This window comes from Alexandromys fortis, unplaced genomic scaffold, assembly GCF_014885135.2.
Source record: "Alexandromys fortis isolate MF-2015 unplaced genomic scaffold, M_Fortis_MF-2015_v1.1 scaffold_164, whole genome shotgun sequence".
Lineage (NCBI taxonomy): Eukaryota > Metazoa > Chordata > Mammalia > Rodentia > Cricetidae > Alexandromys > Alexandromys fortis.
Window position 1 is genome coordinate 2655823 of NW_026068047.1, and position 18119 is coordinate 2673941.

General features: G+C 37.5%; 1 protein-coding gene across 2 annotated transcripts in view; it reads left to right on the forward strand.

Annotated features, from left to right (window-relative positions):
- Ibtk (inhibitor of Bruton tyrosine kinase) overlaps positions 1–18119 on the forward strand; it is a 68026-nt gene that overhangs the window by 30581 nt on the left and 19326 nt on the right. For both annotated transcript variants that reach the window (XM_050118897.1, XM_050118898.1), the window contains exons 17-24: positions 2819–2920; positions 4711–4828; positions 7110–7170; positions 7708–7829; positions 10451–10563; positions 13831–13979; positions 15075–15235; positions 17790–17882. In XM_050118897.1, the coding sequence (XP_049974854.1) occupies positions 2819–2920; positions 4711–4828; positions 7110–7170; positions 7708–7829; positions 10451–10563; positions 13831–13979; positions 15075–15235; positions 17790–17882 (919 nt within the window). The remainder of the gene's footprint in view (positions 1–2818; positions 2921–4710; positions 4829–7109; positions 7171–7707; positions 7830–10450; positions 10564–13830; positions 13980–15074; positions 15236–17789; positions 17883–18119) is intronic.

An 18119-nucleotide genomic window follows, 5' to 3' on the forward strand; every position in this document is an offset into this window, starting at 1 on the left:
ACGAGCACAAAGAAATTTAGCTGGTTTTGCTACAATAGGAGAATGATAAAGTCTACATGAACCATAGCCCCCTCTTATATTGTCTGTAGAAGCTTCATTTAAAATAAGTAACAGATTATTACAAATAATAATCAAGCAGAAAAATTAGATTTTCATTGCCCTGAATCATTCTTTTTAGAACCATGTGTTATGGTTAAAATTAGTGTTAGAAGTTTCATCTCTCTAACTTCCTCTATGTTAGGATTGTGAATACAAGGAGTGTAATTTTTGACAAATTTTCTATGAACTTTCCCTCTTCTAATAACATGTCAGCAGTGAAACAGGTGGACTAGAAGGAAGTTCGTGAAGAAACTAATTTGTTCCCATTGTTGAGAAGAACTCATGCTTTGTGAGTCTTATTTGCTGTGGTTCTGAGCGAACATTCGTGGGGTTCATTATGCCATTAGTTTTTAGGCACAGATATACACTAAGGATATTTTAAAGTGAAAAGTCCCTCTTTGCAAGAAATCACAGTCTAGCTGGGGAGAACCAAATTGTGTTCGAAGGCAAGTGTCCATAGCAGGGTAGTTTTCTGACAATAGACACATCTTATAGGAAGTACCCCAGTCTGCATGAGGAAATCTGGGTGGTCTGTTCAGATGTGTTTGACTGAGAGTGAGATTCTGTATTTGTGTATTTGATGTGTAACTGAGACTTTAAAATATATACTTATTATTTATGTATTTGAAATGAATAATATATTTTAAAAAGATATATATATATATATGTATTTCTTTTTGAAAACTGAGGTATTCACATCCAATAAATTACTCATTTCTAAAGTACATATCTGTTGTTTGTTAAAATTTAAAATTGTGCCCTTGTCACCATTTTTATATTGTACAGTATTTTTACCTGTAGATTAATGTGAGAAAGCGGCCATTTTAGCAGTGTCCTGAGTGTAGGGCACGGGGGTGCAGCCATAGTTTTTTACGTATAGGATTTGCAGTTACTACTTTTATCATATTAATTATTCTCAGAATTCTTTTTGCCACTGTTTTAAATGGAAATATTCTCTTTCTTTACTTCGTGTGTGTGTGTGTATGCGGGTTCCCCTAGAGACTAGATGAGTCAGATACCCTGGTGCTGGAGGTCAGAATCAATTTTTGGAGTTGGTTCTCTCCCTCCACCCTGTGGATCTTGGAAACTGAAACTGAGGTTGTCACACTTGGTGATAAGCAGGTTAACTAACTCAGCCATCCAGCCAGACCTTGCTATGTTCAGAAAAAGTGATTTTCTAATTTTCTAGTTTTAGGGAAGAATTTTACTCTCAGGACAGTCCTGTTTCATTCTAACTCACTGTCATTATTACTCAAAAATAGATTTTTATAGCCTTTTTATAGCCTATTTTGTTCTGTTGTCATCATATCTTTTTATAATATTGCGTGCCATCATCATAGGTCTGTTACTGATGTAAAATGTGTCATCAGGGAAAAAAATACATTTCTACGATTGTTGTTTGGTGTGTGGCTATGTTTATGGTATTTTGCTTTTTTAATTGAAGTTTTTATTCTTGAGAATTTCATGTATATGTATAATGAAATATGATCATCTTCAACCCTGCTTTTCCCCTCCAACTCCCTCTGTGTATCTCCCAACATTTTCTTCTCCCAACTTTTTCTTATTTATTTTTTTATGCCAGACTACTAAGTATAGTTAGTGCTTGAATCTGTACATGACTCTGCAGTGCTCCACAGAAGCACGGGAGACTTGACTCTCTATTTGTTAGTTTTAGGAATATTTCTTACTGGAATGGGAAATCATAAACAAGTCAGACATTCTAGTAGCCTTTTGCACTGAAATAATCTCTTCAGGTTGATGATTTTATGGTCCCATTGTGGGAATGTATAAGCCCAGTATGGCTGTGGTTAATGTTACTGTCAACTTAACAAAATGTAGAGTTAACTGGAGGGAGATGGACCGGCCTCTGGACGTGTGTGCCTGCTAGGGATTATCCTAATTATGCTAATGAAGACAGGAAGAACCATCCACTGGGGCTGTATTCCCTGGATTGGGGTCCTGGATTGTCTGAATAGAACAGGGGGCTGAGCAGGAGTATGCATCCATTACTTTCTTCTCACTGGCAGCAATGTTGCCAACTTCTTCAGTCTCCTGTTGCTGTTGAAGGAGCTGCGGGTTGCATTCCTGCTGCCCTGCTCCCAGCCGCCTGGCTAGCTTATGCCCCGAAATAACAACACGCAAACTGTATTCATTTAAACACTGCCTGGCCCATTTCTATTAATGTGTGTAGCACCGAGGTGCGCTTACCGGGAAGATTCTAGCCTACATCCATCCTGGGTCGGAGCTTCATCGCATCTGTCCGGAAGAAGGGACCATGGCATCTGAGCTCACTTCCTCTTCCTCCCAGCATTCTGTTCTGTTTACTCCACCCACCTATGTTCTAACCTATCAGGGCCAAGCAGTTTCTTTATTAATTAACCAATGACCTTCCTCCATCATGTTGCCCTGACTCCCTCTGCTGTGATAGACTGTATGTTGAACTACAAGCCAGAGTAAACCTTTTGTTCTGAGCTGCTTTAGTTGGGGTTTTAATCATAGTAATAGGAAGAGAACTTTAAATTTCAAGGCATTTTAGGGAATTTTTTTTCTTGTTGTCCACTTGAATGGTATAGATTATTTGATGAGTTCACAATTTGTTGTAGTTGTCTGACATGTAGAAGAGAATCATAAACCTCTTTATGGCTTAACTTTTTGCTTTTTCCTAGTTAAAATGGTTACAGAATAACAGTATTTTTTTTTCTTTTTTTCTTCTTGTTAGAGTCTCAAAATGTGGATTTTATTTGTAGTGTTCTTGTAGTGGCTGATCAGCTTCTCATAACTAGATTAAAGGAAGCCTGTGAAGGAGCATTGACTGAAAAACGTGAGTATCAGAATTAGAACTGCCGTGTCTTCAGAATAATGCAGTCTGCTTTGTTGTGTTAGCTTTGTTTTCCATTATGGTAGAACATCATTGTTATGTGTGTCTGCTTTTCAAAAAACTCAAGATCGTTGGGCATGGTGGCACACACCTTAATTTCCAGCACTTGGGAGGCAGAGGCAGGTGTGTCTTTGTGAGTTTGAAGTCATCCTGGTCTATATAGAGAGATTCAGGCCAGAGCTCTTGGTCTACATAGAGAGTTCCAGAGCTATATAAGTGAGATTCCACCTCAAAAACAAACAAAAAACAAATACTCAACTTAGAAAGTAAATATTAATTTTTATGTGTGGTTTGCCATTTGTGCTCCACTTCTTCAAACTGTAGAAATGACTTAGCTCTGCAGGCCATGTGTTTTTCATTTTTCCACCGTTTGGTTCTCACGTCTTTATTTAGATAATTTTGTTTATTCTGATAAGAAAGGCGTAACCTTATGTTCAAGTTTTGTGTTTCTGTTCATGGCTGCTTTGGGAAATATGGAAGAAGTTCTGTTAATTTTTTTTTTTTTTTGGATAGGAGCTTGCCTGACTTTCTTTTTAAGTGTTGTGTACTGTCTTTTCCTTGATTAGCAATAGGAAAATAGCCCTGATTTTCTTTCCATAATCAAGAAAAGACGCTACTGTAAAGGACTTACTGTGGCATAGTTGTACGGTATATATCTAGATGTTTCCGTTCGCTCAGTGGTCCCTGCTGACCTCCTCGGATATTTTTTCCTAGTCTTTGCTGCACAGTTGCTTTAGCTGGTGGATGAATTCCTAGCAGAAGGGCTCATGGAAGTGTGTTCAGTCATTGCGTACATCATTTCCACATGAGCAGTTCACAGAGCTTTTGTGTGATCTGCTTTCATTTTCTGAGATGATATCATCATTGGTTGCAGTTTTAGCATAGGCAGAGGGAGACTGCGACTATTATTGACTATGATTTTAACTTTTGACAGTTTGGGGGAGGAAGAAAAACGAAATGGGAGAAGACTGAAGACCGACTGTAGAAAGCAGCTTATTCTTCTCTTGACTGGACCTTAGTATAAGAAGAAGATGACAGATTTAGGTAGCTGTAGTTACAAGCAGATAGAATATTCTTAGAGGGTTTCTAGCAGAATAATGTGTGCCATAGAACATCACGAAGCGTGGGAATCCTGGGCTCTTGTGTAGTCTTATGCACTGGCATGGACAATACTATAGATCAGTTAAATTTCACAATGTCTGTCAGTTTCTTCTACTCAAAATACCTGTTTAGTTTGTGGTTGTCAGTTCTGAGACAAGATCTATGTATGTAGCCCAGACTGGTGAATGCATAGAAGCCCTCCTCGGCCTGAGTGCTGGATTACAGGGTGTGCACTGCCATGCCCACCTGTCTTTTTAGTGTTTTAGATGTTTGTGCTACATGAATGGAAAGGAGTGTTCGCTGGTGAAAGTGAAAAATATTCAAGGCTTTTGTGGGGAAGAATAGTAGTTCTTATGTATTTGCTTTCAGCTAACACTAATCCCCCTTCCGTATTTTGTTTTCTCTAAAATTTTTGTGTGTCCAAGCTTTTTTCCCTTTGAAACCAGTCAGTTAAACTTACTTTAGCATACCGTAATAAAACTCATTTCTGTATTCATCTCAGCATTCATTTCTTTGTTTAGAGATTGTTTTCTTGTTTTAAGTGTTTGAATTGTGTAACTTTAAAATGCAAGTATTTCACTTGTTAAAATAAATCCTTTTCATCTAATTTTGCAAATCTTTTTTCTCTGTAGTTACCCTTAAGAATGCTGTTATGTTGCTGGAGTTCGCAGCAATGTACAATGCTGAGCAGTTGAAACTGTCTTGTTTACAGTTCATAGGGCTGAATATGGCAGCCTTACTTGAAGCAAGGTTGGTTGGGTTTCTATGCTGTATGATTTTTGCACCAACAGATGTTTGTATATAAATAAAAGAGGCACTTGGACTTTAAAATTGAATATATATTTACCAAGGTGGGAAGAATTTGACAAATGCTAAGGAACCATCACTTTCAGGATTAGAGGTACCATGGAAACTTCCAGTGTTTCTAACAATAATTTAAAAATTATTTTTTTAATGAGGCAGGTTTTGGTTATGTGACCAGGGACAGTTTTATGCTCCCTACTCATTAGGATTCTGTATGTGTACCAGGCCTATTTACACTTGAATTTTTTTGTTTTTTGTTTTTAATGAAAAATTTTGCACCTAAAGAAGATAAAATATTACTTCTCACTGCTAAGTCAGTGGTCAGAAAAATGAGGCTACATTTGTGAGTGAAGATTTTTGGAATTGGAATCTTTGCTGTCAGTTTGCATTTTAAGATATTTAAGATAATTTATCTTCTCTTTGTTTTATTTCAAAAATAATAATAGTAGTAGCTAATACTACTTAAAATAATTTTATATATACACACATATATATGTAGTTTTTTATTTTGTATGATAAGTTATAATAATTAATATTCAGTATTTTATATATACTGGACATTTTTCTAAAAATGGTACATAGACTGGTTAATTTTCACATACTTAGTTTTTCTTAATATTCTTGTTTTCAAATGAGAAGACTTGGAGAACTTTTGTCCTTTTTAATTTGGGTGGCAAGAGCTGAGAAAATCTTGGTCATTACAGATGGTAGCAAATGACATGGAGGTACATGCCCTTAATCTTAGCACTCTGAAGGCAGAGGCAAGTGGATCTCTGTGAGTTCAAGGTCAGCTTGGTCTACATAGCAAACTCTAGACCAGACAAGGCTATATAGTGAGATGTTTATCAAAGCAACAACAGTGAAATGAATAAACAAAGCAAAGCTAATGATAACAACTTACCTATCCACTTTGCAAATTAAACATGATTTTTAATTAACATTTTTTTAAAACACTGAAATAAAGTGTTCTGTTTTTCTCTTGAGCTGAATCATGAATGGTCTTAATAATCACCAGCTAGGACTGACTTAAAGACAATTTTGTTGCCATTTAAGCATTTTTTTTTTTGATTAAATTTTTAAAATTCAAATTAAATTAAAAAATATATTAGAAGCTGATTATATTTCTAGATTTAGTTTCATTTCTGACATTAGTGATTCTCTTGAGCAGGTTTATTTTTCTGTATTGTCAAATTAATCAATCTCATTCAGTTTGTCAGATAAGAGGCTACCAAAAAACAAAACAAATACCAATATTTTCAAAACTAATATCATGGAAAATGCTCTATCACATGGTTTTCTGTTATCCTGAGACAGATGTTTCCTCTGAGTCACTTGGGGATAGCACCTGCTGTGGTGATGTCTCTGAGTAGACAAGCATAACTGTGTAGGTCAAGTTAACTGTTCTTAACCAGGTATGTGTTTGCTAAGAGTAAAAACAAAACGTACAGAAATATTAAGAAAAGGAGGACTGTAACAAAATTTACTTAGCATTGCAACCTAATGTAAGTAATTATCCTACAGGTGCTGAAACTTATGGTACAAATTTGCATATGAAAGTTGCTTTGTACTAGTTGTAGAAATAGCTTTAAAAACAACATAATGCATGTGTATGTATGCTTATTACTTTGTATATATAAAACAACTACACAAACACAAATAATGTAAACCTTGTTTTAAATTTTCACTGATGCCTAAAATACCTTCTGGAACCTTTGAGACTTTAATTCATGTTGAATATAATTGAAGTAATCCAAACTTCATTTTATTCTGGAAGATGTTAAGACACAGAAGCAAAGTGAGGTCCTCTTGGTCATGGAGGTAATTGAGAGCAGTGATAATGCGAGGATACCCCGCATACCTGGATGCCCTGGTGCTTAAGGCAGTGTTCTGTTATTGCAGCACTCTTTACACAGTTGGTCTTTACAGTTAGGGAAGAAGGTTGAGAAATGAATATCTGGTATCATGTTGCAGTTGAAAAGATTTTATTTGTTCCCATTCCAAAGACTTGCTTTAGTTTTATCAAGATATTTATATAATGTGTTTGCTGGTTACCTAAAATTTATAGCATATAACTATACCTATTTCAAAAGGAATTCTTATAGCTAGTGTATGTAAACTTGAAAAAGAACTTTGTTATTTATTTGACAATTTGAAATTAACATACTTGAAAATCTTGATAGCTGCTAAATTTGAGTCCTAAGCTAGAATTTTACTTTCTTTTTTTCAGGTCTCTTGATGTGTTAAGTGAGGATGTTTTGAAGGATCTTTCCATATTTTACCGAAAAATGGTAATATTTTTGTTTTCTCAGTACAAATTTTGTAAGCTATGGAATTACCTTTAAAAACAGGGTATTAGACCAGACATGACAATGGAATAGTTTCATAGTGAATGCAAATACATTAACTTTTAGAAACTAGAACCTAGCATTTCTTTCAAGTCTCAGGTAAGTGTGAAAATCAAAATTGAGGCATAATAAAATTAATACATCTCTTATAATTTCTTTATAATAAAAATTGCTGTTTCAAAGTTTTAGTTCGAAAGGCCAGAACAGTACAGAGCATGGAGTCACATGACTCCTGAGAGATGGATCAGCCTACACTTAAAGAAAGCAGAGTTGCCTTTCAGCCCCCACCACCAACAATTTTATGTAATATGCTTTTTATTGAATCTATTAAAAAATTTTCCCCATTGTATTTGAATTGTTAGGTATCCTAGACTTTTTCTAGTTAATGTTACCACTTGACATTATAAGTGGTACATTTTATCAATTTTTATAAATCTTCACAAATTTTGTATTTAAAAAGTGTTATGTTTCATTCTGTAGATTCCAGCAATGGAGAGAAGAGTCATTACACCATACCAAGATGGACCAGATATTAGCTACATGCAAGTAGAGGATGGAGATGTCTTTTTCAAAGAAGAAATAAATATGGAACCAAATCACTCGTAAGCATTGTTCTCTTTTTTCTTTCCCTCTTTCTCGTCTTCCTTACCCTGTTGGACATTTGACATTTTATATTAATATTGGAATTATAAATTGAGAAATTCTGATATAGAAAGTAAGAATATGCAGTTTTGTTTTGAGATAATACATTATACATGATTGTTATTTTAAATCTAAACTGTTTAACATGTAAGTATAAAAATACGGTAGCCTTCAGATAGGCATACAGGTTAGTCAAGTGCTTTTGTCTTAATGCTCTCTTCCAAACCTCCTGGAGTTATGGCAAAGGCACTTAAAAAGGCATGCTGCTGCACTGGAGTGGAAGAACAGCAGAGGGGGCAGCAGTGAGCAGTGGTCAGGAGATGAGCCTGGTGTTGGCTGGAAAGTAGTGGCTCTAGAGTAATGACGGCACAATGCTTGAAATTGTTTTGGAAACGCTTGATGTTCATGGCAGCCGGGCTCATGAAGATTAGGACAAATGGGTCCCAGCTCTTTCTAAACCCCGTTCAGCCAAGTTATTGTCTCTCCTCCATCTTGGTAGGAGACTACATGTTTGTACTCAGACTGAACTAGAGGGCGTCCGGAGAGGAATGCAGTAGCCAGAGATGGGGTGACATTTTTTCAGGAGTCCTCTGTAGACCCTGATTGCTTCAGTTGCTTCAGTAGATGGTCAATACTCTAGCTTTTTGGCATTGTGAAAAAATCCCTGAGAAAAATCAGTGAAAGGTTAAAGGGTTTGCTCTGTCCTCCAGCTTCCGAGGATTTGTTCATGTCCAGCTGGCATGGCAGAGCAAGGCTGCTCACCTCGTAAGGCCAAGGAGAGAGAGAAGGACAGGACACAATACACTCTTCCAAGAAATGCTCCAGTGATCTTATTTCTCCAGTTAGAACCTTACTTCTGAATAGATGTAAACTCATAAAATTGTTAATCCTTTGATGAAATTGGACTCTTTATTATGAAAGTCTTGCCTGTGACCCTACGTTTGAGCCTTACTCTATCTGGGGCCACTGTGTCTATGGGAGGATATTTCATAATCAGATCCCAACAGTGATCCACAGAGATTGAGATTTGGGAGTCCATCAACAAGATGTGGTTCTAACAATTTTGACAACCTCTGCATAGAATAAATGCCTAATTAGTATTTTAGGCTAATACCTTATTAGTATTTTCGGCTCACATCATAGAATTACTTATTTCTGTGGGACAAATAAGTTGGTAGGTAAAGTCTTTGGGTGTTGAAGTCATCTACGCTAGACAAACTTTTTTCCTGATGTGGTATCATTTTGTACAGTAGAAGTTACACATATTGTCCTAAAATGTATAACACAATATTAAATTATAAAGTTCATGGAGTTAAATAACTCATTAACTGCCACAAAATGATATATTCACAGCTGACTTGCAGAACCGTAGTATATAATGAGATATTAATTATTTCATTAAAATAAGACAGTTGTTGCACTCACAGATACTTACTTTCCCTTTCCTGATTTATAGTATTTAATTCAAGTTAACATTCACTCAAATACTGTAGAGAAACTACCACAAAGGCTGCGGAGGTGTTTCCATGGGAAGGAACACTGCTGCACAAGCCTGAGGATCTGAGCTGGGACCTCAGCCCACCCTTAAAACCCAGGGCTGGCCATAGTCCTCATAGTCCAACAGCCCTGAGAGGTGAGACACAGGAGGTTCTCTGGGGCTTGCTGGCCAGACAGGCTGCAGACTCAAGGCAGGGGCCTAGGTGTTAGTGTGAAGTAATAAATACAAGCAAACATTGAGAGCTCCAGATTTAGTGAGAGATCTTGTCTTCAGGGAATATGGTAGAAGGTGATGGAGTAGGACCCCTGATGCCTTCACATTGTACAAACAAGCATGCATCTCACAAACACATACACACAGGCACACACACACACACACACACACACACACACACACACCCCAGCACAGAATGTTTTTATTTGAAGATTATATTTCGTTGTTGAAGGAGCTGCGGACTGTGTTCCTGCTGCCCGGCTCCTAGCTGCCAGCTATCTTATGCCCCAAAATAACAACACACAAACTGTATTCACTTAAACACTGCCTGGCCCATTATATCTAGGCTCTTCTGGCTAACTCTCATATCTTGCTTTAACCCATCTCTAATAATCTGTGTAGCACCAGTTTTACCGGGAAAGATTCAGCATGTCTGACCTGGCGGCTTGCTTCATCGTGTCTGCCCTAGAGAGCAGCGGCCTGGCATCTGTCTGAGGCATCTGCCTCACTTCCTCTTCCTCCCAGCATTCTGTTCTGTTTACTCCACCCACCTCAAGGCTGGCCTATCAAATGGGCCAAGGCAGTTTCTTTACTAGCCAATGACCTTCCTCCATCAGTTCAAGTACCTGTGTACAGTGCTGTTCCATTTATTTATTTATTTATTTATTGGTAAAGGTTTTATTATGAATAGAAATGTCTTTGACCTGAGATTTCCTTCTTGTAGCCAGGATGCTGTTCAGTTCTCACTTCCTCTTGGTACAGATGTATGTCCTCAATCTTGCCTTGGTGAAGCTGAGGGTTCCTTTGCCTTTTGAGTTTGTGCTTGACCAAACTCTTTTTGCTTTTGATTCTATGTTTGCATTTTCCTAGGGAAACAATGTTCAAGAAGGCAAAAACAAGAGCTAAAAAGAAGCCGCGGAAGCGTTCTGACAGTTCTGGAGGCTACAACCTTTCAGACATTATTCAGAGTCCACCATCGGCAGGTTAGTATTTTTGAGTATATTTCTGGTCAGTGTGTGGAGGTCAGAGACAACTGTTAGGAGTGATTTCTGTCCTTCACCATTATATGGGCTCCAGGGATCAAATGCAGGTCGTCATGATTCACCAATCACAAGAAATTTTTTATTAGTTGCTGAAAATATAGAAGATATATGCAGGCACACACGTGCAACATATGAACACCTTTACACTCTATTTAGACTCACTGTTAATTTATTGCCACATTTTCTTCCTTCTCTCCCCTCACCCTTTCCTTCCTGTGGTTCTGAGGACTGACCTTGGGCCTCATACATGCCAGGCAGTGTTCTTGCATTGCAGCTCTGTATAGATTGCATCTTCTGTAAGAAGCACAGTTAGTTGCCTGTTGCCCACCATTGTCCTCTAAACATTCCACACACAATGCATATGCTGACAGAGCTGTTTTTTGCCTATCTGCCTGGAATACTCTGTAGATACATTGTTTTTCATAAATATTATAGTAAAACTCTTAAGAACACTCTCCTCTAAAACCCCAATACCAGCATCAGATAGGTAACATAGTACTATAGCTTTACCCAGTGCTAGCTTCTGCATCCAGAGTTCCATAGTTACTCAACAAACTTTTTAGAGTGTTGTTTTGGCCACTGTTTCTTGTTCTGTCAAGGTTAACACTGCTGCCTTTGCTTGTTAGTATCTCTTAGCTAGAACAGTATCTTCCATGCTATTTGTTTTGTATTGTTTTCTCAGACATTGAGGCTAGTTGTTTTATATGTTGTCCTATATTCTAGATTCATCTTATCTATATTTAAACTATGCAAAATATTAGTATGACCACAAGTAAGGAGACTCCAGTATGGCCTTTCAGGAGGTAGTGTGCCCACATATGGCAGCCAGACATGACCTGGCGTGTTTTCTGTCACAGCATTCACAGGCACTCTGCCCTGTGTATTGACTTGTGTTCCTTGTGGCTCAAATCTTACAAATGAAGTATTTGATATGTTTGTTACAATTAAGGAAATAATGTTAAGAATAATGTATTTAAGTAACATAGAAGATAGTTAATTGTTGCAAGGAGAGCCTGGCTGCTTCTTTGTCCCAGCCACCCAGCGAGTTTAGCCCTGAAATGACTACATAAAAACTGTATTAATTAAAACACTGCTTGGCCCGTTAGCTCTAGCTTTCTTATTGGCTAACTCCTACATCTTTATTTAACCCATTTCTATCAATCTGTATATCACCACGAGGTCATGGCCTACCAGAAAAGTTTCAGCACGTTTACCTCCAGCCGTGGATCCATGGTGTCCCTCTGACTCTGCTTTCTTCCTCCCAGAATTCAGTTCTGTCTTCTCGGTCTACCTAAATTCTTCCCTATCAGGCCAAAGCAGTTTTTTTACTCGTTAACCAATACAAGCAACACACAGAGGAGACTCCCCCATTACTTAATAGGAGAGATTATCTGCCTAGACTGATTTATGAAGCATTAACGGTCAGAATCAGGAATATCTAGAAATGAAAAAGATACATTTTAGGGTCTTTCCAGGCATAACGTTCTGTGATTTTTGTATTCTCTGTTGAAGGCTTTACCTCTGGATAAGTAGTAGGACAGTTAGGAAACTGGGAATCTTTCAGTTACCTCATGACTTAAGGAAGAAGTAGATACTTGATTGGATTTAAATAGTATGATTCGATTGAGTGTGTGTGTGTATTTTTATGTGTGTTAGAGTCTTATTCTCATGGGCTAGGGAGTTGTTCTGTGGGTAAAAGCATTAGCTGTGAAAGTGAGGACCTGAGTTATAATCCTCAGAACCCAAGTCAAAGCTGGATGCAGAGCAGGAACATAAGTAATCCCAATGCACTTCTAGGAGATGGGAGACAGACAGAAATCATTGAATCACACAGGCTAGCTAGCTCAGCCTGGTAGACATGGCAGGAAAACAGCAAAGAAATCCTTCTTCAAATAAGAGACAAGGTAAGGACAGACGCCAACAGTATCATCATACTCTGATCTTAACACATCTGCTGTGATGTGTTCAGGAAGTAATCTGGAAAGCCTGTGAAGATCTGTGATGATGACGGAAGGAACAGATAGTATTTGCTCTCTTGAGCCAAGTTCCATATACATTCTGATGTTGCATGATTTCTGGGGCCCAAGCAGATAATGGTGAAAGGGTGAAAGTTAATTGGGGACCAAAAGGAAGATTTGAGCACAAGGCACATGTCATCAGAAATGACTGTGTGGAGAGCTAACATGGATGCGGATTCTTAAAATTAGACAAGTGGTCCTGTTAAAGCGTTTTGCTTTGACCAAAAATATTTGCTTGCCATGTCTATCAATTATTTGATTTCCTTGATTTTAGTGGGTTTGTAAAGCATACAATTTTAAGTGTAATGTCTGAAATAAAAATTTAGTTAAAATACCTATGATAGTAGGGGCAAGGTTGAATGTCATTGCCAAACTGTTTGTAGTAATGAACAACAGAAGAGAGCTACCATGTGTCTGATGAGCTCCTTAACGGGATAGCACTTTTCTGAATGTGTAAGAGACAGCACACTTTATTTTTAATCAGTTGTATAGCTTTTACAGCTCAGATAATGCCTGCATCTTCAAGTTTCTTTTGGCATGCTATATAGATTCTAATTAGTCTGACATGTGTGAATTATCACCTGAAATCAAGCAGAAGTTTACTTTGTATTATGTTCGTGGTGAACCTGAACATAGGGATAACAGAGGCATTTAGGTCCTTTCAGGGGGTAAGCTAATTAAAAATTTCAAATGACAGATTTTTGTTTTGTATAGAAAACAAACTGAGGAACCCTTTGTCAGGCTGCCAGTGGGATCGGTAGGAGCCTGTGTTCCTGGGCTGACTGCTGGCACAGTGGCTTTGATAGCTGAAAAGGGACAGCAGGGGTCAGGTTGCTGTGGAGTCAGTCATCTCGTTTCCCTTCTTACCTTTCTTGAGGAAGGAGGTTAACTCTCTTCAAAGCAGATCCTGTGGAGTTCTCTGTTGTTGAGATTTATTGATGAGTTCTTAGAGGCAGGATGAGCCACAGTTGTGTTGCTGTCTCCTCCATGTTGATCTTCCACTTAATGTCTGTATCTCCTTAACCTGAGCAGGTGCTGCTGGGGTAGTGAGTGTCATTTCAGTGTTACTGTGGTCTGGGTCTATAAGCTTCTTGCTTTCAGTTTGGCTCACTGAGTGAAATGCATATATGCTTAATATGTCTGCTTAACATTTATTTATTTTATTTTATTATTTTATTTTATATTTTAGGATTATTAAAGTCTGGGAAGGCCAATTCTGTGGAGTCTCTTCCAGAACTGTTGACCTCAGACTCTGAAGGAAGCTATGCAGGAGTGGGTAGTCCCAGAGATTTACAGTCACCTGATTTTACAGCAGGGTTCCATTCAGATAAGATCGAGGTTGGTATGATAAAGCATTGTTTCCTTAACACCATGTTGGATGTGCCTACATTTTACCTTCGTTTTCATTATATTCTCTCAAATTTTCTCATACTTCCCTGGTGTTAACAAAAACTAAAAATAATATGTATAAAGTATGTTTTTTATAAATTATATGATTATTCTAATTGTAGAAATTTTAGTACAGTTTTGAATTCTTTATGATTCTAATCTTTTTGCATATAAAATATAATGATGCTGTACATATTGATATAACATTGAATGTTGAATATAATTCTGAAAGGTATATTTGTACCTAAATTCCAGAAACATTTTAGGAAGTGGCTGTTAAAATAAAATTTATAAGAAAAAAATAATTTTGATAGTAAGCTTGGTTTCACATTTTGCCGTTTCTCTCCTGGTCCTCTGGGCTGCTGGGGGAATGATTCTCAACTGCAGCAGTCCTCCTTAGCTCTGAGGAGCTTTCTCAGCCGCTCCCCAGTTCTCTCCAGGAAGGAAGACGGTTACATCTTTAGAAATCGAGTCATTTTTGTGCATCCTTTGCCGTATTCACAAAACATATTGGAACATCTAGGAGTTTCTGAGACTATGAATTTGTTCTTCTTACAAAGTGAACTTTGAAGGAAATTGTTGTTCTCATAAGGTTAATCTGCAGGACAGTGAGTATAAGGAAGTTGAACCTTCTGCAATAGCTGTGACTTCAAGACTCTTTTGAAGTGTCAATATTATTTTATTGCAATATTTATTACTTAAAATACTACATCCTAGAGTGGACTATAAAACATTTGTATCAAATTTTCATGTCTAATGTGGATTTTATTTCTAAAATAGGAATTTTAATATTACTGCTTCATATCGTATATACTGCTTGTATTTTTGTTTGTTTGCTATTTGTCCGAGGAGAAGTTTAAGGTGTGGACTTACTTTCCTGTGTGCCGTGCAGCTTGCAGTAAGTGATGAGGGTGAGCTGGCTAAGTGCTGGGCCTGGAAACACAACTGGCAAGTGTTAGCTGATTGGATGTTGCTGACTAGACACACTAAGCTACTAAGTTAGAGGCTTGCCATTACAACTTAGGCTCTCTTTTTTTTTCACAGGGGAAAACTAAACCATATGTGAATGGTACACCTCCTACATGTGCTAGGGAAGATTTCAAACCATGGGAAAAATCACCAACATCTAAATCTGCTCCCCAGTTCATTCCCAGTAACAGAGTCGACACTGTAGGCTCTTCCAGTTGGGTTGCTGGCTCTTGCAGGTAGGATTTTCTTTTTTCTTATTTATTTATTTTAATTTTTTTTCATATGATATATTCTGGTCATGGTTTCTCCTCCCAGATTCTCACCCACATCCCTACCCATCCAACTCCATGCGTGCGTTCTTTCTTTAGAAATCAAACAGGCAACAAAAAAAATTCAACAGAATTAAACAAAAAAGAAAAATCACAGGAAATACATATAACAGATACACACAAAATCCAAAAGCCATAAAAACACAAAATCATAAACTATAATAATACAAGTAAAAGTTCAGAAATATTAAAAAAAAAGATGCCCAAACAAAGCAATATGAGGCAAAACATCTACAAAGTGCCATTGGGTTCATTTGTGTTGGTCATGTATTGCTGGTTTTGGGGTCTGTGCTTAATTTGGAGAAAACTATTTTTTGCTTAGCAAGCAGTTGTCAGTTGGAGTTAACTTTCTGAGTTAAGTACGGGAGATCATGCCTATGTTCCCCTCTCACTGCTGGGACGCTCTCAGGCTTAGACCTGTGGAGGTCCTGTGCATGCTGCCATAGTCCCCGTGAGTTCATCTGTGCAGCAATTCTGTTATGTCTGGAAGATGCTGTTTCCTTGGTCTCCTCCACCCCCCCTGACTCTTAAAAAATCTCTACCTCCTCTTTCACATGGTTCCTGTAGACCTGCAGGGCAGGGAGAAGCTTTGGTTAAGACTAGGTGTTTCCAAGTCTCCTCTCTGCACATGGTCCAGTCATAGGTCTCTGTCTGTTTCCATCTGCTGCAGGAGGAAGCTTCTATGTTGATGGCTGACACTCATGTATAAGTATAGCAGAATGTTGTAAGGAGTCATTTTATTGTTCATTTAGCAGGACAGTAGCTTGGCTCTTCCCTAGGCCTGTGGCCTATCAAGTCTTATGTTTTTAGCTACCCAAGCAGTGTCACGTATGTTCCATCTCATGGCGTGGGTCTTAAGTGCAGTCAGATAGTTGTAGTGGAGGACAGGACAGAGAGGGAAAATCGCCTACCCGAGTTGCAACCTGGTGTGGCCAGTTACGGATACGGTTTTCATCATACTCCTCTAAAAGATTGCTATATATTTTTAGCCAAGTGAATATATTCAATGAAGAGTATTAATTTATACAGAGAAAATCATCTACAACTTAAAAGTTGCTTACCAGCCTTCCCTCTTCCAAGTATATTTATTATAATATCTTCAGTGATACATACGTTGTGTGATACCTAGAACCATCTTTTAATTATTTTGATAAACATTTAAAAAATAGCTGGTATAAAGTCACCAGTGAGACTGACTCTCTGTTTCAGCACCATGCACATTCACAAAGTCCTTAGCAGTTGTAGTATTCTCAATATTAGTGTGTACACCAGCATTTTCCATCAATGTGAAGTATTGCCTAGTGACAATAATAGTAGACTTTGTTTTAAAACATTTTTACTACTGATATTTTATAATTTTTTAATTTATATTGTTATTATTTTGAGAATTTCAGACACCAGTACTGGATTAGCATATTTTCACTGCTCTTCAACAACAACTCCTGCCTTTCATGTTCAAACTCATGATCTCTAGCTTTGTAATTATTATTGCTTCATATGTATTTATGTACGTACATTTACTACTGAGGTTCATTTAGTTTTCCTCATATGTACATGTGATTAGAGCTTGGGATTGGATAGCCTATCAGGGAGCTTGTCCCTAGAGGAAACTGATTCCCTTGCTCTCAGCAGCCATCTATTGCCTGTAGCTTTTCATATGTAGGAGGAGCCTTCTGAAAGTTCCTCTGCCCGTGCTGGCTTGTGTCCTGGTAGTGTCATTATGCAGGCCTTGCATAGACAACCTTATTGCTAAGATGCTATGGATATGGCTTTCCTGCCATGACTTAAAACATCTAGCAGCAGAATTTCTTAGTGAAAATAAATAAATGATACATGAGTCTTGAATATATAATATGGATTATTCTTAGCTATATCATAGATTTTACTTGTATCAAAAACTACTTTTGGAGATTGTAGAATTGTTTTCCCCTAACAGTGCAACTCCAATAGCCCCAGGACCTCTTTGTTTTTTTTCCTTACAATGCATCTGCCCGCCCTCCAGTGGGAGGGGTTCTTTAGTATTGTTGAGCACTGCCATAGTTTCTGAAAAGTGCCTGTTTTTGTTAATAATAGATGGTAGTATTTCATTTGTTTTTGAAAATGAAATGATTTTTCAGCTTCATTTATCTTTAAGGATAAGATTTTAATTAGAATTTAGTAAGTTCTTTTGCCTAATTTAGATGACGTAGGACTCCTTTTGTTTGCCTTTTGTTTTATTAGAATAATTTTAGGTTATTGCTCAACTTGAAGACTTTAGAGTAATCATATACGCATCTATGAGAGTAGCTGCCATTCAGAATACCTTTTTTGAGGTTGGTTGAAGCTAACAAAATTATTACTTAGACTACAAATTAATTATCATCAGTCTTACATATAATTTACAGGTACGGTTAAATTTGGTGTTGGGCATTATAAGTAATGAATGCTTTTTTTTATCTATCTATTTATTTTTGTCTTTTAGCCCTGTGAGTCCTCCTGTTGTGGATTTCAGAACCATCATGGAAACAGAAGAAAGTAGACAAAAATATGGCGCAGCACCAAAGTCAAACTTAGGGTTGGTTAAAAAATATTAAGACAAAAGTCTGTGTTGTATTCTGTGCTACAGAATTGGAATGACATACTGGGTCTTTACTCTTATTTTTATACAATTGATATAATGATTATAAAGGTACCTATCTCAGTGCTGTTTGCCAGCTGTGTGCTAATGACTGAGTTGGTCTGATGCACTAATGCAGTGGAGTGGGGTGTTGCGTGCTAGAAGGCTAGTAGGCAGTTGTTGCTGAAGTGATCA